We start from the raw sequence: 22731 nt of genomic DNA, 5'->3' as shown, positions 1-22731 counted from the left end.
GAAAGGCCGTTGAGACTCTCCTCTCCGCTAAGCTACCACAAAGCTGGAGGTGGGGCTGTGGCTCAAGGGGCAGAGCGTTACATTGGAGCAAAAGCAGCTCAAGGGGCAGCGCCCAGACCCCGAGTTCAAGCCCCAGGACCAAAATACCCAAAAAATGAGAGTAAAATGGGGTGGTATTTACACGTACTTGGTTGAGAATTAAGGAGATGTTTGTGCGTGGCAAGGGCACACACAATGTTTTCTCGAATACTCTCTAAGTATAGTTGGTTAAATGTGTGAATGCAGAACCCATGGCCAGATCCGGTGGGATGGGCTCAGCAGGCCCAGCCTGAGCTAGCACCCTGGGCTCCACCCGTGTGGGGCACAGGTTCTAGAAGGAAACTGTTATTTGCATAATAGGTAACACATGGTCATTGTGATTAGCACAGGGGAGGGTAAATAGGGCCTGCAGAGCTCAGCTCTAGAGGCCATGACGACGCTGTGTGTGTGTGTGTGTATGCACGCACACACCCGTCTGTATTCCTGTGTGCACAGCTTGTTCACACCCCGACGCTCAGCTCCCAGAAGAATGTTTTGATTTTGCTTCACTTGGTGGTGCTGTCTGCTGTTTAACGGTGTGGGGACACAGGGAAGAGAGTTCTAGCAGAGGATCCCTTCTGCTCATGAAGGCCACAACTGGGAAAGAAAGGGGGGCTCTCTGCGGTAGCCCACCCCATTCCTCTCCTCGCTGTGTCTGAGTCTCCTGAGACTCCAAGCAAGGCTCCCGAGGGGACACGGGAGCTGCAACTTGACTGATTGTCTCCTCCGGCCATTTTCTGAGCAGTGAAGAAGAAATCTGGTAGCCAGGGCCATTGGCCTTTTACAAGCAATGGATCTGTGGGCTTGGGAGCAGTGAGGAGAGCTCAGGGGATGAGGTCATGCCAGGCCAGCTGCAGGCGGGACCCCCTGCCCCACCCAACCCCAGTGTACGGGGGCGTGGGGGGGGCTGCCGAGGACGCGCTGCTGTGCACACCCAGGCCGCCTACGGTGAGGTCATGCAGCGTGGAGTGCACCTGCCCCGGGCCTGCGCACTGCAGAGCCACTCCAGCCCTCTCAGGTCCCTGTCCCCGTCTTCCACGCTCCATTTGCCCTGGGGCTCCTGAGGCAGCATAGGCTGTGGGGAACCTGGCGGTGCAGGGCAGTGTTCTCATGACCACCAGACCGCCCCGGATGGTGGTGTGACCTGGCTGAATAAGGGGCCACTGGGGCAGGGACTTCACACCAGCCAGGCCCCCAAACACCCCACCCCCCACCCGGCTGGACGTGTGCATGCACCCACCTGCGTGTTGAAAAAACAGGCATGCAGTCCTGGAGCCCTAGCTACCCCAGAAGCTGAGATCTGAGGATCGTGGTCCAAAGCAAGGCCAGATAAGTCAAATGGGAGAGATTCTTATCTCCAGCCAGCAAAAAGTCAGAAGGAGAGGTGTGGCTCCAGTGCTAGAGGGCCAGCCAGGAGCAACAAAGCCAAGCCAAGAGTGTAGAGGCACTGGGCTCAAGCTTCAGTGTGTGCGCGTGTGTGCACACACACATACACATGAAATTACTTTCAAAGTACATAAACATACAGTTCATTACAATGGTGAAATGATTCCACACAGCACATACTAGAAGAACGAGCAGTCCAGACGACTCATGCAGGTTCCTCCATGAAGGCCAGGTTCCCCCAGATCCGTTGCCCCAACTCCACCAGAGATCACTCAAAGGCGCCAAAGGCAGGCAGATGGCCTGAGTATGAAATTCACACTTGACATGATTAAATAAGTTACACAAAACTTCCAGTCACTTCCTGAGTCAAGAGGAGAAACCGAGGCACAGAACAGACCCACAGTCTCCCTCAGGTAATGAGAAGAGGAACCCAGGCTCTTCCCTGGGTCTGAAAGGACCTGGGGATCAAAGCTATCAAGATCCAGCCACCGGGGAGCCCTTGGCACTCCCCTGACCGCACACTGGATGGAGGGCAGTGGCGAGAAAACTCTTCTTTCAGAATCCAGCTCTTCCCGGGAGTATATCCCATCACCCTCACAAAACTTCCATTCTGTCCACAAGTCACTTATAGGATGTTTAAGAACTCACGCAAGCGAGGAGTGGCGGCACACCCCCAGAAGCCCAACTACCTCAGAGGTGGAAGGAAGGATGGGGTCTGAGGCTAGCTGAGGCAAAGATAGTAAGAGCTTCTCAAACCCAAAATGCCACAGGGGCAGGGCACTCGCCTAAACTAGCATGCATGAAGCCCTGGGTTCAATCTCCACTACTGCCAACAGGGGGAAGGAGCAAACACCACCGTCGCCATCTTGCATCCACCAATGCCACTCATCAGCAAAGAGCCAGGAGGTAAGACCGCCAGGGTGTGGCACGGCACACCGGCTGGCCAGAGATGCCTCGGCTACAGATCCTGCCTAGGACTTCTGCCCGGCTCCAGGTCCAGGAGGCCGAGGGTGGGGGCGGACGGCGCTGAGACGCGCTCATCCCAGCAAAGTTCTCGTCTTCAGCCTCTGGGGATGGGTGTCCGTTCCTCCATGGGACGGCCACGTGCCTCCAGAGCCAGGCGATGGCTTTGCGGAGGCCTTGGCCCTCCCACGTCCACGGCCGACACAGGTGTGCACCCAGCTCCTGCAGAGTCCCAGGCAGCCGCTACACGCATGTGCACATGCTCACTGCTGGGGCTTGGAACAGGGTTTTCAGGTACTCAAGGCCACGCCCCCCACAACCGCTAAGATGCTTTCCCTTCCCCCCCCCCCCCACCCCCGCACACACATTGCCCTGAGCCCAGGGAGGGCCGCTGTCCTCCTCCAGCTACTTCTCAGTCGCCCAGGCTGCCTGGTGCTCCCGTGTCCCTTGGCAGCAGGCCGGGTCTCCTGGCACCCCGAGGCTGTGGCTGGGAAGAGGAAATGGGGCGTGCTCACGCCCAAGACACCAGCAGGCCAGGGTAGGGAAACTCAGGATGGAGGCACCAGCTTCCTGGCTGGGGTTCCAGGCTCCAGCTCTCGCTCACTGCGCTCAAATCACTCCGCCTCCCTATTCCTCAGTTTCCCTGCCTTTGACATGCGAGGACTTCCAAGTATTTACTTCACAGGGCTCCCCGGGGAGACTGAACGGGGTCACATATACAGAGCCGCGAACCAGTGGCTGGCAAGATGAGAAATACTGGCAATGACAGAAGCGGTGACAGAGAACAGAATGCACATGGAAACTGATTTGTTGAACGGAAGCCCCTCTGCACACCCACTTATGCTATCAGCAGCCATCGGTGCGGCAGAATTCTGTCATTCAGTTTTCACGGTTGCAGCTGGGCACTAGCTACTCAGGAGGCTGAGATCTGAAGATCCCAATCCCATGCCAGCCCGTGATGCCTTTATCTCCAGTGAACCGCCCCAAAGCTGGAAGTACAGCCGTGGCTCAAGTGATGAGTGCCAGCCGAGTGACTAGGAAAGGCCGAGTCCAAGCCCCATACACACACGTACATGTACACACACACACACACACACACACACACACACATTCCTGGTTGCACAGAGCTGTTTTCTTTTGAAGTCATTTAAAAGTTTACATTTGGCACTGATTTTATGAAGTTCACTGACTTGAAAAATGACTTCCGGTCCAACACCTCACTCCTGTTTCTTGTGTTCTGGTAAGCTTGGGAGGCAGAGTGGGGGGTGGGGCACCCAGAAACAAATAGCAATGGTGTCCCTGGCGGCAGAGCCACTTAAGAGCTGTCTCGGCTGAGGAAGGACAGGATTAGCGGGTGCTCTGGCTACTGCATTCCAATCTCTCCTGAAATCTTACACCAACCACTGTTCCTCAGGTTCAAGTTGAGGTTCAAGAGGACCTCTTTCAACAGCAGCAGGGCAGGGCTGTGGCTCTCAGTGGTTGGCCGGCCTCTATCTCCTCCATGATTCTCTGTGGGCACAAAGATGGCCCCAAGTTTACAGAAATGGAACCACCTCTCCCCCACCCCCACCCCCCAAGAGGGTCAGTCAATAGCTGGCCGAGGATAAGTGCTCAGAATAAGTACAGGGTAGAGCCAAGGAATCAAATCGTTTATTCAACCAAGACTTACGGAGCAGCTCCTACACACAAGGCACTAGGGGCTGTACCCAGAGCCAAAGCTCCTGCCGCTTCCAGGATGGGGAGCCATTTAGCACACAAGCGGCTACCACCACGCAGAGGAACCTAACCCCAAGGACAGCGAGGCCGGTGGGCAGAGGGGCAGGGAGCACTGTTCCTCCGAAGGACTCTTGTTCCTCAGAGTTCCTTCTGCAGCCTTCTCCTTGGTGACCCCACACATCCACCCCTGCTCACTTGGGCAGATGACTGGACATCACCTGGCCATTAACTCGGGGCCGCCTTGAGTCTGTCACTGAAAGCACTCAGGCCGGCAGTCACTGCCACCATCGCCCCGGCCAGCAGCCACCAAGTCTTGCCTAAGAAACTGTGCCACGTGGATCAGAGCACGCACCTGGCCGGCTCCAAACAGGTACCTGGGAAGGAAGTGCCTGCCGCGGGAGCTCTAGGGCAATGCTTACTCTCCAACCACACAACCTCCCTGCAGCGAGACCTCCCGGTCACCTAAAACCGGGCCCCTCGGCTGGCACTTGCAGAGCACCCCCCACAGCTCCAGCCTGAGAAGCCTGTCCCTCCCGGCCGTGGAGAGCTCAGGGGGTTCGTGGCCGTCGGTCCCAGCCACTGTGCCGAAGGCCGGGCCCGCCCCACGGCCTGACATCCTTTCCATCCACGTGGGCAATGCAAGGATTTTTTTTTTCTTAACTTTGAAAAACCATATTGCTGCACGATGTGCTTAAGCTCACAGTTCCATTAATAGCTCAGGAAAGGCAGCCATCTGAAAATGTTCCTTCACTCTAGACGGGCTGGCAAGCGTTTGCATGCCATTATAAAAAGGGAGACTGTTACCACAAGGAAAATTGCATCCTCGTGAGTCTCTAAATGATTTCATTCCCAAAAAGAATATTACATTTTTTTTTGGCAAAATTAAGTACTAAGAAATGGGCAACTGCTTTCTTTCTATTAAATTTGTTTTTAAGTGAAAAATGAAAGTTGCTACAGCGGTACTCAAGGCCTTGCTACCTCTTGCTGAATTAACTTACCGTGCAGCAAATGCCAGGTCCTGTTTAAAATGTCCATTTGGACTCAGTGTTAAAACTATGTCGTGTTCAAATACAATCCTGTCCTCTCCCTCCTCAGTGACTCTGTACTGCCCACACAGGGAAGTGCGCGACTGGTACCCAGCTCGGGACGTGCACAAGCGGGGCTTGCAGTGGGCTTTCTGCTTGGTTTGTCGGTGGGACAAGAGAAGGCACATTTATTTAGGCAGCCATGTCTTCCGATTATTTCCATTCCTATCACAAAGACTTGCAAAGAAATCCAGCTGGCACCGGTGAGACAGGAAACGCAAATCCTGTCATCCCCGAAGGCTGGTAAACCTTACTCTCATAAAAACATTGCCAAGTTCCTTCAATGGTTGGCCACTGAGCTTGTTTTGCTAGTGTCAGTAACTATGCAGAATCACGATGGTTTCCCAATTCTTTGTAATCCAGGCAGTAAATGAGACCCCCCCAACACCCCCGCCCCCCAAGGCTAGTGGCAAAGTGAGCCTGGACCAACTGTTTGGGCATGAACCCAGCAAGTCAGGTCACATTTCTTTGGGGTATCTGAGGCCTGGGGTGCCTTTTAGTCCTCTCCCCAACCACAAGCCTTTTGTGCCACTGAGCCTGTTTTCCACTAGACCTGAGGAGGCAGCAGGGAGCCTCGAACCTGCAGTGGTGGGGGTAGGGAGCATATTCCTCCCGAGGGGTCAGGGGTCAAGGCCATCTCTAGTTCCGGCTAAAGTTCATGCTGAGGAGCGGCCTGCTGTCCAGCATGCTCACTGATGCCGGCAGGCTTTCACGGAGTGGTGTCCAGGTCGGAATTCTGCACTAAGGAAACTAAAGCCACTAGAGACAAGCGAGAGGGTGGCAGCCAACACTTGTCAGTGCTCTCCCAACAGAATCACTTCCAGTCTTCCAAGTCACTGCCAGTGACAGCCCCACCCGGCATGACAGCATCTCAAGTTTCTGAACAGCTTACTCAGCACCGGGAAGTTGGAAGAGGGCTTGTCTGGCCTGTGTGAGGCTCTGGACTCCATCCCAGAAAAGCGCTTATCCCAGCACCCAGCAGAGCAGCCTGGGGGGCAGGTGGGAGGAGAGGTGGTGTGAGACTGGTGGTGGCCGGAAGTGGGGGCTGGCCCCGTGGCATGGTGCCCATGAACCAGCCAAGGAGCAGTCGTGTCTGTGTCTGTTTTCCCCTCTGGGAACTCACATCCACTCACAGAGCTCACGGGCTGGTCCGTGTCACTACTGGCTTCCATCGGGTGACTCAGTCTAGAATGTTGTTACACATCAGAGGTGACACCCACCTGGATCTCATTTCTGTCAGCTGACCTCACAGCGCGTGTGTGCAGTCCCGCGTAAGGCCAGCCCTGCAGGAAGAATGGCCACATCCCCAACAGGGCTGGCCTGGCCACAATCACAGCCTACAACCCCAAGGCCCCTCCCCCGCCAGCACACAGGCCTTCAGCCTGGGGGATCAACTTGTAAGCCAGTGGCTCATGCCTGGGGGTAAAGGTACTGGAGGCTGAGATCTGAGGATCCTGGTTTAAAGCCAGCCAGGGCAGGAGAATCCATGAGATGCTCATCTCCAATTTACCAAAGTCAAAGCTTTGGGTGAAAAAGCCAAGGGACAGCACCTACTCCCTGGGTTCAAGTCCCCTAGTACTGGCAGAAGAAAAAGTGGCTCCAGAACAGCCCTGGTTCTTTACCTCTATCATCTCGCAGCCTTTAGACAAGGGCACTGGGCCACACAAAGACCTGGGGATTGCATGTGGCACTGAGTCTTGCTGAGTCTACCAGCCCTCCAACAATGAAGAAACAGAAGCATCCCTCATTTCCCAGCATGTGCTCAGGTTCTTCTGTGTACTCAAACTTCCCAGAGCCTATAAAGGCAGAGCAAGGTCTAAATAGTAAAAGGCTGGCCCCAGGTGAACCACAGCAGTAGCGAGCTATGGAGCAGTGCAAACTTTGAAACCAAATCAAAATCTCCTTCAATGCGACCTCTAACCCACGAAGTGAGCTCCATGGAGTGCAGCCCTCCAGGTGTCAAGTGAGTGCTCACTCAGGACGCCGGAACCACCGCTCTGAAAATGCAGGACAATCCAACAGGGCCGGGAATGACATCCACTCTGCCCCTCCTGTGTTCTAAGATCCAAAAACCCAGCCTAGCATGTACTGAATATACTCAAGCCATGACCATGGCCCTTCTGCAAAACCAGCCTGGACAGGAGCCTTCACTGCACACAGACTTTGACATAAAAGCAACCCAAATGAGGCAGCAAGACAGGGGGGTCAAGCAACTTGCAGGGCCCAGCTGTCAGGGCCAGGGTGGTAAGAACTGGAGCCTCACCAGCTCCGTGGAGCAAGTGCAATCACAGGCTGTCACATGGGACATGGGACCCTTTGTCCTCAGCTCTGTAAACTGGGGACTACGATCCAGAAAACAGAACCCCATGGCCATCCCTCCAAAGCAGGGACTACCTGCTTCCTGAAGACCTGGGGAGGAATAGCAGGCAGATACACTGAGGGACCCCCAGGTCTCCTGCCCAGACAAGGGGTCTGCTCCCCATGATACCCAGTTCTTCCACAGGAACGGCTGTGGTTGATATGCACCTAAGTGTTTAAAACCGCAAGGCTGAAGGCCATTTCTGAATTCCCACTCTCCCACAGCCCCCTCCCTAATGTAAGGAACCTAGGAGGCCTCAAGTGTGATACCCTCTCAGGGGTGGGGGAAGCAAGCTGGCCATGCCTATAGGATGCCGGATGGGACAGGAAGTGCTATGGTGCTGCCCACAGGACATGACTGATACCCCTACCACTTCGGTTCTTAAAACACTGCAGCTGGGGCTGGGGATATGGCCTAGTGGCAAGAGTGCTTGCCTCTTATACATGAGGCCCTGGGTTCTATTCCCCAGCACCACATATACAGAAAATGGCCAGAAGTGGCGCTGTGGCTCAAGTGGCAGAGTGCTAGCCTTGAGCAAAAAGAAGCCAGGGACAGTGCTCAGGCCCTGAGTAAACCCCAAGACTGGCCAAAAAAAAAAAAAACCAAAAAAACAAAAAACACTGCAGCTGGAGGAAACCTTAGCACAAAGGTTACAAGGTCTTTGACTTCTTGTCAGGATAGTCACAAACTATATAGTAAGCTCAGCAACCCCCAAATAAAATACTGTATTCACACTTACCAAATTCAGTCCACAAGGCACTTCCTGGCACTGCTGTCCAACTACATGTCTGCCCTCCAGACACGATACAGCAACTGGAATTAGCACATTTCCAGCCAGCGCCGAATAAAAGAAGCAGGCAAGGGAAGACCTCTGGGCCGGCCACATACCACGCGCTGTACTTAAAACACCATGCTTGCCTGGCTGCCCAATGTGGTGGTACAAGGCCCACAGAGGCAGAGTTTTTTTTGAAAGACTGATTCGAGGTCAGCCTGGGCAAAAGACATTAGTGCATCTCAACAGATAAGCCTGGTGTGGTGGTGTGTGCCTGTGATCTCACCTAGGTGGGATATAGCACGATGATATCCGTCCCCAGGCCAATCCTGGACAACAGCACAAGACCTTATCTGAGGGGCTGGGCTGCGGCTCAAGTGGCAGAGGCCCTGAGTGCAAATCCTAGTGCCACATACATCCCCCCGCCCAGGTGCTCCTTAGCCTTCCTCCTGCCCTTCACTGCTCCCACTGGTACAAAATGCAGTCCTTCCACAAGTGTTTACAAAGCTTTTATTGGTTACAGTGATATAAAATGTGTCATTAAAATTCTCCCTTAATGACTAGGTGTTTTGTAGTCATAACATAAGACATCTCTTTTTATACAGACAAGTCAAGGATGTATCTCCATGCTAGTAGGGAAAGGTAGTGACCACCACTAGAACCAGCTTCTCTCTCTCTCTCTGTCTCTCTCAAGGCTCTATTAGTTAAAATCAATGAGCAGCCTCTTTTGTACGTCAAATTGTCAATTTTAATGTTTTCATTAAAATAATCTTCTGTAGCACTTTCCGACAATAAAATAACTAACAGCAAACTTCAATACAAGACACTCTCCAGATTAACAATGCAAACAAAAATGAAAACGTAAATCACGTATGATACAATTGAAGCATCCAAAACAATTTAAATAATTTTAAATAGTTTATTTTTAAACCGCTACAAATGCATTTGATACAATATTTCAACATGAAGTCCTCATAACAGAAATGTAACAAAATGGGAATGACAGTGAAAGAGTTAAAGTGGCACGAGTTCACCAAACAAGTATTCAACTACAATCTTTAAGAGGTAGATTACTTTTGAAGTCGATAACAAAAACAGTATGAATAAAATGCAGGCATTTTCCACCAACTCAGTCATTAATTTGGGGGCAGGGGAGGCATAAAAATGCATGGAGAATGATACTGCTACACATAGAGAGGCCAATTTGTTGCTTTTAATCTCTGCTAGAGACTTGTGTGAGCCTGGGGTGTGCACTGATTTATACTTACGTGTGAACCACCCAGGCCTGCAGAGCACTCTGCGCACTGACATACTGACTGCTACATCGTCTCTCATAATAGAATAGCTATAAATTAGTGCCAGATACCAATCTGAGAGGACAATGTCCATTTGGATATATACAAGACATTAGGCATAAACGAGGCGTGAGAGTCCATATCCAATGTGGTTTCCTCTCCATTATGCTGGCAATCTGCTTATGATTTTTAAAAAGGGGTGAGGGAGGGATGGGAAGAGATCAGCCACCAAGTGCCTCTTCTCTCTCTTTCTGTGTAATTCACGTAACAGAAAGGCATCAAGAGCTGGTGTGTGAAGGAACGTTTTAAACTGAGTGCGTATTATGTCTGTTATCCCTGAAATCTACAATCAACTGCTGATAGAGAACTTGCTTTGCAAGGTTCAATTCAAGCATTCCCTTCTCCGCTATGTGCCAAACACACAGGGGGCCACACTGAGACCTGAGTCCCAGTCGTGACGAGGAGCTCGTGCGGCTAGCCCGTCTGCCAGTGCCCTTCTCTTTGGATCTCAGTTCCCTGGGAGCCCAGCTTGCCTGTGGGCACCAGTGAAGAAGCAGATGCCTGACTCTAACCAGGGCAACAAGGAGCCTGCCGGCACGCAGCTGTGTATTACAGCTTTTAAGTCAGCTTCAAATGGTCTTGCAAGGTTGGTAGATTTCATATCCTTTGCCGTAGTGCTTATCCTAAGTTGAGCATGCAATATCTTTTAGTCAATTAAGGGCTGTTTTGTTTGGGGGGCTTTTCTACAGGAAGTTCCTAGAAAATAAGAAAACTGAAGATAAATGACAACATAACACAATTGTACATGAACTGACCATGTTTAAAGAAAAAGGTGAAGGGACCATAAGACAAATGTTATCAAGACAAACAGAAATGACTCTGAAGGCATTCGCATTCGGATCTCGGGTGTCCCTACTCCAGAGCCGCAGGCAGGGACAACCACAGCAGGCTCATTTCCAAGCCACGTGGCAGACATGCATCAGGGGAAGTGAGTGCTTTATTCCAACTCAGTTCATCATAAACAGGAATCTGGTCTGGCATTTTGTCTGGCTTTTCTACCTTTCAGCTTTCTGGACTGGTTGCAATGGGAGCTTCATACAAAAACAAAAGCCCTGCTCAAGTTGGGGCATTAGAAAATATAAAAGCATCTTGGGATCAGTTTACATGAGCAAGAGCAGACAAAGGATGCAGCTCTACCCTCTCCTCCTGGGGACTTACTGGGCCATAGGAAGAAACCCTCGGCACTAGATCTCAATTTCCTACCATCCAGCTCAGGTAGGCTGAGTGCTAACTCTGGCAAGCCACAGCTTGCTTTCCTTTGAGGTTTTGTCTGAAGAAAAGGATTTGGTTCACCTACAGCTTTTGTGCACCCTGAATGGAACAAAGGCTGGTGCTCCCAGAAGTGACCAACTGACCAAGTCTGCAGAGCCCTCTGGTGAATGGCAAGCTAGCTACAACCACATGCTGGTGGCAGGCAGGCCTTAAGCTGGCTTTCGAATGGCGGCTTTTTATAAAGAAATAAGCAGGAAAAGGATATACCGCTATTTTCAGGACAAGAGCCCAGGATGCATGCGGAGGGAGGGAGAGTGAGTTCTTGGCTCACAGCAGGCATTCTGCATCACAAAACCAGCTCTACTTTGCACATGGAAACATACTGAAGTGAGAAGACAACTGGAAGGAAAACCATTCCATACCAGTTAACAAGCACATGGAGATGAGGTCTGCTCAGATCAGCCAGGAGGACATGTCATTATCGACATGCCCCGGGGTCTGTCAAAGTACTAAGACAACCCAGGTAAGCTCTGAAGAAATGCCCACCACTCTCGTGCCCAGTCAAAACAGGATGTTCTCTTGGACACTTGGCTTTTCAATTCCCCAAAACACCTCACATGGTCACTGGGCAGGTGTCCTGGGCAACAGCTGTGGTCCCACAGCTCCAGTGCCTTGCAGGGGACAAGCAGCCAGCAGGGTGACCACTGCTACCATCTATCTGTCTGCCTATCTACCAGCTGGCACATGACCTCATTTTCTTATCTGATCCATCTTTTCAGGCCAAATTTCACTCAAACAATGTCATCTTCTAACTATGAAGCAAAGCAAAACCATTCACATTAGAATAGAGGGGGGAGAAACACTTCTTAAGGCACGCTAGCCCTTAGCAACTTTAAGGGCTCATTAAGTAAGTACTATGAAAGAGTGAACAAACTTCACAAATGCGTCATTTCTTGACAGCTTTTCTTATCAACTTTATCCCTGAACTCTCACTGTGCTGCTGGCAGGGGACCTCTACGACACAGGCTGAGCCCACACAGGGACAGAGACCCATCCGTGGCTACAGGCAGGCAGCTCGGCATGTCAATCTACAGCTCGCCCTGGCCACATGATGAAATCCACCGCACGTTCCTCGGGATTTCGCTCCTTCACTTCCACAGGAAACCATGTCTTTAGCCTTGCTGCAAGGCTCACCAGCACCAAGAATTCAACACAGTAACCACCTCACCTCTGTGTCTGCCTTTCTCCAAAATGAGAGGACACTCCAGTTAGGCCTAACTGTCTGCTTTGAAACTCTGAAAATTGTAGCTATGCGAGCCTAGCGCCAGGTCAGGCTGCACACACTGGAAAGAGAAGATTCAAAAGCATTTGCAGAAATGCCATTTGATGACAAATGAGACACACACAAGAGACTAACCTATAGGCATTATTTGGGAACCAGCAAGAATTCTAGGAATGTGCATCAAATCAGGGTAAGTGGCTCAGAAAGCTCTGGAAGTCAATGTCACAAACTTAACGAAGGCCACATCTTTCCATCTGTCCCTGAGAACAGTTCTCAATGTGGGAAGAACATGGAGTAAGGCAGAAAAGTCAGCTCAAATCTGAGAGGAGTCATTAAACATCACTACTGGGGAAAAGGCACTGACCAATGGCCTGCTCTGGTTACCACCGGCCCAACAGAGCTGGGGGCGGGGGGCTGGGGGGTCCTGCCTCCCTGTAGCTCTGAGCACTCTCTCTTCCTCTCTTCACCTTTGGAACCTGGCTCGCTGGTCAATTGCCCTATGGCTAGAGGCAGGGAAGGGAAGGAGGACCATAAGGCATTTACAGAAATATAGTGTTTTGTTTTGACCAACATGACAAGTGCTTAAAATTCAAACTATCAGTGAGAGAAAGCATCGATCCTAAAAGCTGCACCAGTTTATTGCTAACTGTGGAAATGGCAACTACTACACAAGACCGGTTTGCTAATGAACTCACTCACATCCCGCCTAAACCAAAGACATGATCTACGATCAGGAAATAATACAAGTGACTGAGAAAATATCCAAGACATACACCAAGTGTGAGAAAACCTCATCTTTTCACATAGGGCATTTTCAAGGTCTTTCCCATGGATTCAAACTCAATTAAAGAAATGGTACCACTTTTTGAGTCCTTGGTCTGAAATAACAAATATTTATTTATTCATCTCTACAAGAGTCAAAGCAGTAACCATTCATGCCTACAGCTTATACAACAGCTACTCCTTTTGAATGCTTATGTCAAAATCTTGCAGGAGAAGAGTTAAGCAAGAACACACGCACCGTTTCCTGCACCATCCTTACCTCCCCCGAGCTCTGGGCTTACCTGAAGTCCTTCAGCTCGTGCCTGGCACTGCTGTCCTCGCTCCTGTTCTCACTCAGATCCGCAGCAGCTGCCAGCTGAAGGCTTCGGGTAATCGGGCCCCCACTCCGTTCTCTAGATTTTACATTGAACCGGTCTGTTCTCTTCTTACTCGCCAGAGCAGACTTACTTTGCAAAACAGCTTTGCTTTTCTGTACCCTCACGTGCAGGGTCCGGGACGATTTGCTTGAGAGTGAAGCAGCATGGTTCTTGGCCACAGCTTTGGATTTCCTGCCCTCCATGTGGGTCATTTTGGCCATTCTTACTGGGCTGGAGTTTCTTAAAGAGGAGGAGTTTGGTTTTTTGGCCTTGACCGAAGCTGCAAACTTGACGTTCTGCTTGGACCTGAAGGATGAGGAGGGCAGCGCGACTTGTCCAGGGCCTGAGCTGCGAGCTCTGGTCTTGCCCAGAGGCGCCTGCGTGCTCTGCATCTTGATCTCGGCATCTGCGGTCCGCCGGCGGTGGTTGCTGCTGTGATTCTTCTCTCCACTGGCAGAAGAGGGGTGGCCACCTTTCTTGGAGTGAGAAGCTTTTCTTTTGGAAGGAGAAAGGGGCTTTTTGGGACAGCTGAAAGCGGCGTGCTTGTTCAGGCTGCCAATGTACGTGAACTCCCTGTTGCAGTAGGGGCAGATGTGTGAGGACGACTCGGAAGCGTTTCTCAAGTCAGCCTTCTGCTTGGCAGATTTGTTTTTTTGAAGGATTGCTTTCTGGACAAGCTGATTTTTCTTCTTCAAGGCATTTAATTTCAGCTTGTTTGGTGACATTTTGCTGAGCTCCACACTGAAGTTCAGTCTTTTGGGCTGCCCCATTCTTCTGAAGGCATTTTTCCCAGGACCCTCTGACACAACCACTCCGTTTTTGGGCTGCACAGTTTGTTTCAAAGGTACGGGGTTTTTCTTGGGGGTGTATCTCTTCTTGTCGCTGGCAGAGGCACATGCCAGGATGTGTTTGTGCAACTCAGGCATGTTGTCAACACCTTTCCCACATTTTGTGCAGCGGATGGCTGTGGTGAAAGTCTGTGGGATATTGTGGGTAGTGAAGTTTGTGGCTGTCACCCCAATACCCATGGGATTTCGGTGATGGTACTGAAATGGGGGTGGCTTAAAGCTTGGGTAATGCTGATTCAGACCCAATCGAACATCTGGATCTTTCGTCTTTATTCCAGAAGCCATTATTTTTATGGTGGTATAAAGCTCCTCAGAGGAATCATTTAATTCCTCCTCTTCTTTAGAAGGTTCCAGAGGATCTTCTGGCAAGTCCTGCATATGCTCCATGTGGGCCTTGCTGGGGTCTGTAAAGTTCTGGGGTCGTAAGGTCCCGCTTTCGAACTCGTGGTGTGTGCACACCTTGTCTGGGTGAAGATCTCGCTGGTGTTGCTGTAAATTGCACAAAAAAGCAAATTCTTTTTTACATACGGAACACACAAAGATATTCCCAACTCCATGAAGCATAAAGCGATGCTCTGATAAATCAGTTTTAGCCTTAAAAAGCTGGACACAGAATTCACATTTGAAGGGCCATTCTTCAGCATGAATAGATAAATGCTTGGTTAGATCTTTAATGGAAAGAAAAGGTGATTCACAGACATTGCAAACAAAGTTTTTGCTAAATGTTTCCTGAATGACATCCTGTTCAACTGTAGGTTGGGGCTCTTCCCTGGGCTTTACACCTTCAGTCTCCAACTCCTCCTGTTTGAAAGTTATTGAAGGGAGAGAAGCCTCCAGATTGTCCCCAGAGGAAGCGACCGAAGACACTGCTGACAGAGGGGGTGGTGAAGGGGAGGAGGAGGCAGGGGAAGACGAGAATGAGGAGGAGGAGGAGGAGGCAGCGGCGGCGGAGGAGGCAGAGGAGGAGGAGGAAGAAAGCTTTGGAGGCCCAGGAGAAGCAGCAGACACAAGTGGCTCCACGGGAGGAATGGGAGAGGGGGCAGGAGACACCGTTGGGGACAGAATCGGAAGGGGAGACTGGGCGGTGGCATTTGAGAGTGGAGAGGGGCATGGGTGAGGAGAGGCATTGCACGAGGGGGCAGGAAGAGGGACAGTAGGCAGCAGCGGAGGGGGCGGGGTGGCAACAGTTAACACAGGAGGGCAGGGTGGAGGAGAAGACGGGTCTGTGGGGACCAAGAGAGGAGGCAGCTGACTAGAAGACAGGGAAGCGGTCTGGAGGGTGGGTGATGAAGGACAGGCTTCAGGTGGGGACTCCACAGCAGGGGCAGAGAAGCCAGAGTCGGGACCCAGGTCAGGGTCCGCCTGGGCATCAACGGGTTTACAAGGACTCGGGCTCCTGGCCACGTCGGGAGCGGCTTCCCCAGGCACGTCGATGCCGTTGTATTCGTTGAGCAGGACCTTCTGCAGCATGCACGTGGTTGGTTTCTTTTTCTTTCCAGCACTACATGCTGGCGGTGCCAAATGGTTTTCTTTGAATTCCTTGCCCTCAAGGTCCAGACAAGGCTTTTTATGCACACTGAGATCTAAGACAGCCTCCCACTGGACTGGGGTCTTGCCTGTGCCTTCCGTCTTCTGTTTCATGCCGCTGGACAAATCCAGGGGCTGCTGGTTGCACACACTGCTGAAAGTAGAGGAGGCTGCCCACTCTTTTGACATTTTGTATTCTTCAAAGCAAGGAGGGCTCCCAGTTTCTCTCTCATCTCTTCCAGACAAAGTCCAGGCAGGCGAGTCGCCATGGCTTTCTAACCTGGGCTTCTTGGAAGTCAGAACTGCATCTGTCCACACCACTTTCGGATCACTTGGCTTCCCAAAGTCCCGAAGGGCAGGGCTGTGCTGAGGAGAGCTGGGTGGGGAGCTGGTCCGCCTCTTAAATCGACTGGAGGTCCCAGGTAACATGGAAGCCGGTGCAGACACACACACAGGACCTAACTTAGGGATCTCAGTAGCTGACACCCCTGCAGGAGGAGTCAGCTTGTCCTGGGTTTGGAGAAGCTGCTTGAGCTTTGATGACAAATACACACTCTTCTCTTTATGGAAAGACACTGCCTCGGTCGTTGCTACACTAAGTGGTAGAGTTAAGGAGCACGGTGGGGCCACAGGCTCAGGATCCATTTCCATTTTAATCTTGGGGAGCACGGGTGGACTGGCAGTCCTCCGTTTCTTGGACTCACAGTTTGTGCTGCTGGGGGGCTCCTTTGGAAGATCATCGGTCACCGGGACCTGGGTAGTCTTTATATTTTGAGTAATCTCCACCGTAACTGGAGTGAGAAGACAATTTATGCCATACAAGTCTGCCGAATTAGACTCCATCTCAATTACGTCACAATTACTAGTGCTGCTGTTGGTCTGAATCTTACCGTCAATGTAGTAATTTAAGTTTTCAGAGATATTGCTAGAAATGTCCATGATGTACACATCATCTGCCTCTCCTTCCTCCTCTGGCTCGGTGCTTGGAACGTAGACATTCTGGGTGGGCTGGGCTTGTTCTGCCGGGGGCTGCGGCTCTTCCACAAGGCCTCCTTTCCGCCGGACGCCTTTGGGAATCAGGTGGCGTTCGTGAACTCTGCGCTGATGCCGTCTCATATTGGTATGCGTCCCGAAAACCTTCTTACAGTATTTGCATGGATGAAGTTCTTTCACTTCCCCGTTCTCCTCTACAGCAGAAGAATTCACTGTTTCCTGGGAGGCTTTCTCTGAGTTCAAGGTCAAACAGTCTTGCCCAAGTGGAGGGGGATTTGATTCATCTTTAGGAGGAGCCTTTTCTCCGGAAGCTTTGCCATCAGCCAGGTCTTCTGGTGGTTGTAGAGCCAGGCTGGGTTTTCGTTTTAACCCTGCTTCGTGGCGACGCTCATGCCGCCTCCTGTTGATCTGTGTGCCAAATGCCTTCCCACAGTACTTGCACTTGAAAGCATGATTGACCGTAGACATGTGGATATGCATGTGGCGTTCGAGCCCCTGCTTGGTTGTAAACTTCCTTTCACAATGCTGACAAGGAAACATGAACGTGTCAAGCACATCCCCATTGGCTTCCTCCTTAGTTCTGGGGGCTTTGGTAAGAGGTGGCACTTCCCCAGAGTCTTCGGGGATTTCTTTTGAAATGGTTTTTGGTTCTTCTAACAAATCCTCTAGCTTCTCATCACACCGTATTTCTGGTTCTATTACAGAGCTTTCGTTCGGCATGTCAGCTTCTTCCTCCCCATCTTCTTCCAGCTCATCCTCCTCACCATCCATCTCCTCTTCCTCCTCCTCTTCCTCCTCCTCCTCTTCCACTTCTTCCACATCATTGACCTCACAGCCTGTGGCTTGTTTCCCGGCTGGCTCTGGCTGTGGCTCACAGGCAGGGAGAGGAGCAACCAGCTCTGGAGGCAGGTCCTGACTCACCACCTCTGGGACAAGAGCTGGCTTTTCAGGCACTGAAGCCAAAGGCCTCTCTTCCTCTTCTTCAGGACCTAGAAGATACAAGGAAGCCAAAACAAAGGTAAGGGCAAAACTAGGTGCTGTCTCTTAATTCCTGATTCCAGCTACTTCTCACCTAAAATGCCCAGGAGTATAACTAACAGTAACTTCCATTTACATACTTCATCTATAAACCTTTCATCTGCTCACTGCACAAATCTGTATAGAGTACCTATTTTGTAGCAGGCAACATTCTGTGCGCACAGACATGGTGGACATTCTTTTCTGTGTCAGGTCACACACACATAGATCTTTCTTTGCAGAAATTATAAACATTAGTATTCAATATCACATTTAAGCAGGTTGATTCTATGCCCAGTCCCATCTCGAACAGACAGGAGCCAGGCTGCAGGGTGGGTGGGGGTCTCTAATAAAGTGACAACAGAGTCAGGCAATTGTGTTCCTCCTGTAAATCCTACCTACTCAGGAGGCTGAGGTCTGAGGATCGTCGTTTGAAGCCACAGGAAAGTTCACGAGACAATTATCTTCAATTAATCACCAGAAACTGGAAGTGGTGCTGGGGCTCAAGGTGGCACTAGCCTTAAATAAAAAAGCTCAGGAACAGTGCCTAGTGCCCAGGCTGAGTTCAAGTCCCAGAACTGAACCCCTTCCTCCCACAACAAAAATGACAACCTAAGAAGCCATGCAAAAATCAGGGGAGCCAGCAAAGGTACAAGCTCTCTGGAGTCAAGAGGCTGTGTGAGACAGGTTTAAGGGAAGAGCTATGAAAGGATCCTTAGAGGATGGAGTGGTAACCAGGGGCCTGGTTACCTCTACCCACTAGCATAAAACATCACAGGCTGGTGGCCTTATTTTTGTGTCAATAGGGACCCACCAGAAAAAAACCAATGGGCAAGTGAAATGACTTAAATAGTCAAGAGAATCATGTTGGTTGCTAGAAGGAAGGTGGACAACTGGAGGTGGCCAAGGGAGGTAGGCCGAGTATTTTAGAAGGGCAGGGTGGTGACATGCTGGTGGCAGAGTGGGGGAAGGTGGTGCAAGTAGTCAGACTGCAGACATAGACTTTGGAAATGAAGCTGACGACTTAACACTGGAGCCAAGCAAGGGCTGCAGGACAAGCAGGTGTGGTCTATGTACTCCTGCATGCAGTGGAGGTGGACGAGGGGCCAGGGAGAATTGCTGCTGCAAGCTCTGAAAAGCTCAGTATCCACTCCATCCCTCTTGCTACTCAATAGCAAACAGGCCCCGCTTTTCTACTATTATTTGTAGTCCACCACTATATCGACTAGTGACGATGCTCTTGTTTCTAAATAGAACTAACTAACCTCTCCCCTAGACAAATTTCAGAAATTCTAAGAGTTTTCCACAAACCGGAAGCTCACTCAATTTCAAATTATGTGTCTTCTCAAATATATTTTCAACAAAACACCTAGAATGTTGTTCCAAGACAACAACAACAACAACAACAAAATGTACTTCTAGGGCTCAGGAATTGCTTCCTACAAGTTCATTTCCTGTTACCATTTGTGGCTTCCTGGGATTAAAAAAGACAGTGAGATAAAAGCTACAGGAAACTAAATTAACACTGACACCCACACCAAGGCGTGTCTATACACCTTGATGTGGTCTGCTGAGACCTGAACATAAAGAGATGTGAGGGGAACACAAAGCATAGTCTCAATCATTTGCTCATCATATAAACCATTTGCTGAGAACAATGTAAAACACCCAGGGAATTTCCAATCACACTGTTCAGGACCAACCTCATTCTGATCAGCAGTACATCAAAACAGGGTATCTATCTATCTACTGTCCTTTTCTCTCGGGAAATTTATGATACATCAGGAAAAATACTGTTAAAACTGCTCAAGAAAATAAGTCTGGTGAATTTTTATAATTCACCACAGGCAATAAAGTTTTAAAATAATTTCCTTGTTGTTCAAAAACATGTCTTGGCAAATCTACAGTCAGAAAGTAGAACTTACATTTACAAAGCTCTCGTCTATTTTTAAACTTTTTTTCTTATCTTCAACGAAGTAGGTATTTGTAGCTGACATAAAGCATGCAGGAGGGTTTGGGAACAGAGGTGGGACAGCTTTGTTCTTCTCCAACAATTCCTTGTCCTACATCACACTGACCTACCCCCACCTGCCTCTCCAGGCTACCCTAGGTCATCTGCACTTTGGTCCCAATGAACTTCGTATCAATGCCATGATCACAAGCACTGCTAATAAAATGAAAATAAAAAGTACCCAAAATATTGTTGCTTTTTTAAAGCTCTACAAATGTTTCTTGAGTCACAAGCTTGTATTGTGAAATCTACCTGTTTGTGTTACCATAAACAACCCTTAGGCAAAAGCTCCATTTGTCTGTAACAAATTGGGACACATCTCCCTCATTTCATTTCTACAGCAGTAAGACTCAATATGGTGGTTCAACTGCAACAAGCAAACTGCTTCACTGACTCAATCCCTGCCTCTGAGAATTCTTACACAATCAAAGGCCTAGAATATTAATGCTCAAAGGGTCTATAAGAAAATCTTGTAGACACCCACAGGAGATAAAAATAACCAAAGACTTTCATTGTTTTATAAATTTTAAATGTAAAGCACACACTTATTAAAGTGGACAACTTATAAAATATACATATAGCAAGGTAATTCTTATAAAATAAATGTCTATTTAGTCAGTGCACACAGATCAGCAGTCGAACACTGCCTGTGTCCTAAACCTCCCCCTTTCCCTTTCAGTCCTGCCTTCTGTCATCACAAATTTGTGTTGATGGCTGTGCACTTCATTTTCTTTGTAAATGCAAATGGGAGGTTTCATTTTATTTCAACGAGAGAGTAAGTTTGTGTTTAATGAAGAAGCTCTTGGGTAGCTGCTTGAAAGGTAAGATGTGGAAGGTTTGGGTCACCGGATTAAATGTCAGCAGTTTTGTTTTGTTTGTTTGGCTGTTTCATTCCTATAACTGTTGGATAATTTTCAGAAGAACAAGACAGGCAACAGTAAGGAGAATTCATTGGTGGTACATACCCAAATCAGACCACTTCTGCACCACGAGCTTACCTTCTTCAGAGTCTCTCATATTTGCACAGGTGGAATCTGGATCACTGGCTTTCAGCTGTATATTGTGGGCTTTATTTCCTTTGTTTTTATTTTCCTGGGATTTTTTCTTCCCTGCAACACAACATTTATTTATTTGCTCACTCATTTGTCATCACTCTGAATTTTGGAAGGAGATGATTATTAACTCAATCATGGTACACTGTGTATTTTTGTAGGAAATTATTAACACTTTGGATTCCAAAAGAAAAGAATGCATGATGAATATATTTTTAGGTCATCTTGGGTATTCATTTCCTTCACATCTACAGTACCCATCAAGTTCATAAAAACATACGTACAAATAAGAAAGACACAGAAGCATATTGGAGAAAAACAGTACAGTATAACATAGGAACCCTCTTGGTTAAGATATAACTATTCCTAACTGTCAAAGCAAAACAAGAGCAGAGATTCCAGAGTTGTAAGGGCTATGCACACACAGGGCAGGTATCAAATACAGAGTAATTATGAACAAATCACACAGGTCAGCATGTCTCTCAAAGGGCCCTACAGAGGAGTTTGACTAAGTCCAACACAGTTTAGCATTTCACTAATGGTGCAAGGGATGAAGTTCAGGAAATACTAATGGCAGCATTTCAAGTCATCTCACACTTTAGGAACTGGGAAAATGAACCAAGGGAGAGAATGCCATAAGGACGTGAATATGCTATTGGCAGGTTCCAAGGCATAGGCATCACCCACAATTGCTACCCTGCCTGGTGTATTTTTTTCCCTGACAGCTGGTGTTCCGCCATCTCCAGATGCAGGCAGATTCACACATCTCCCTGGAATACTTCCTTCTCTCTGGACCACTCTCCTCTACAGACCCCTTTTGACACAGCTGTTCCCCTCTTTAGGAACAATCCACCTTTATCACCACATTAGCAAAATGAAAAACAAGAACCCATTCACAGGTTCTGAAATGCATGGAAAATTACATTCTCTCCAATAGAGAATCAGCAGAGGAACATGTGGAAAGCAGATAACATAAAGCAGCACCAAAAATACATACAAAATAATAATTAGGATTAAGCCAGGTGCTAGTGGCTCTTGATTGTAGTCATGGCTACTCAGGAGGTTAAGATCTGAGGATCGCAGTTTGAAGCCAGGCAAAGCAGGAAATTCCATGAGACACTTATCTTCAATTAACCACACACAAAAAAGAAAGCTGTAAGTGGAGTTGTGGCTCAAGTGGTATAACATTAGCCTTGAAAGAAAAAAGTAAGGGACAATGTGCCTAGGCCCTGAGTCCACGAAAAAAGAATACAGAAGATTTTTAGTTTGGTTGGCTTTTGTCCCACCTCATCCCTTGAAACTATATAGTATGTAAGGTTTCTCTGAAATTCCTAGTAATAGGTCTGTTTTTATCCCCAGGTATTGACGATGGCTTGAGACAGAAGCACATGCTTCACTACAGCCACATCTGGTGCAAAGAAGAGAAAGGGCAGAGGACAGTGGAGGGCAATGGATGCAGCCTATTCATGGCCCTGCATGGAGATGGGCATATGCCTGTTCATATGGGCACCTCCCTTTGCCTAACTAACAGCACTTAGCCCAAATCTGATGGCAACAGAGGCTCTGGAGGAAGCCACTTGTGTTGAAGGGAAATATGGGTTGTCTCTCCTTAACCAGCTTTCTTGTCCCCAGTATGACACATGCCCTTCCTGTGTGAGGCCATATTAGATTACTGATACCAAATGCAGTGTTATCATCCACACACACGCCAACAGAAGTGACTACCTGCCCACACGGTGACCTAATACTCTTGACACCACTGCTGCCTGAGAAAAGCCACACTTCTTTCTTACCTATGAAGCACCCCTGGCCCAGCCCTCAACATGCTTCATTCAAAAGTTACACTGTTTTTTCTTGAATGAAAAGCCACAAAAATCTTCTAAGACATCAATCAGAACCACCATATTCCCACAAGCAAATAGAAGAATGTGACTTT

General features: G+C 49.2%; 1 protein-coding gene across 6 annotated transcripts in view; it reads right to left on the bottom strand.

Moving 5' to 3' along the window:
• Prdm2 (PR/SET domain 2) overlaps positions 1 to 22731 on the bottom strand; it is a 93970-nt gene that overhangs the window by 8214 nt on the left and 63025 nt on the right. For 5 of the 6 annotated variants that reach the window (XM_048350274.1, XM_048350276.1, XM_048350273.1 and 2 more), the window contains 2 exons: positions 20742 to 20852; positions 13273 to 17704 (listed from right to left, as the gene is read on the bottom strand). In XM_048350274.1, coding sequence (XP_048206231.1) covers positions 13273 to 17704; positions 20742 to 20852 — 4543 coding nt within the window. Of the gene's footprint in view, positions 1 to 9264; positions 10411 to 13272; positions 17705 to 20741; positions 20853 to 22731 lie in introns of those variants that run through there. The other variant, XM_048350275.1, reaches the window with a different exon arrangement.

The sequence above is a fragment of the Perognathus longimembris genome, chromosome 7 (assembly GCF_023159225.1).
Source record: "Perognathus longimembris pacificus isolate PPM17 chromosome 7, ASM2315922v1, whole genome shotgun sequence".
Lineage (NCBI taxonomy): Eukaryota > Metazoa > Chordata > Mammalia > Rodentia > Heteromyidae > Perognathus > Perognathus longimembris.
The sequence above is the reverse complement of the archived record's forward strand: the minus strand, read 5'-3'. Positions and strand labels throughout refer to the sequence as shown.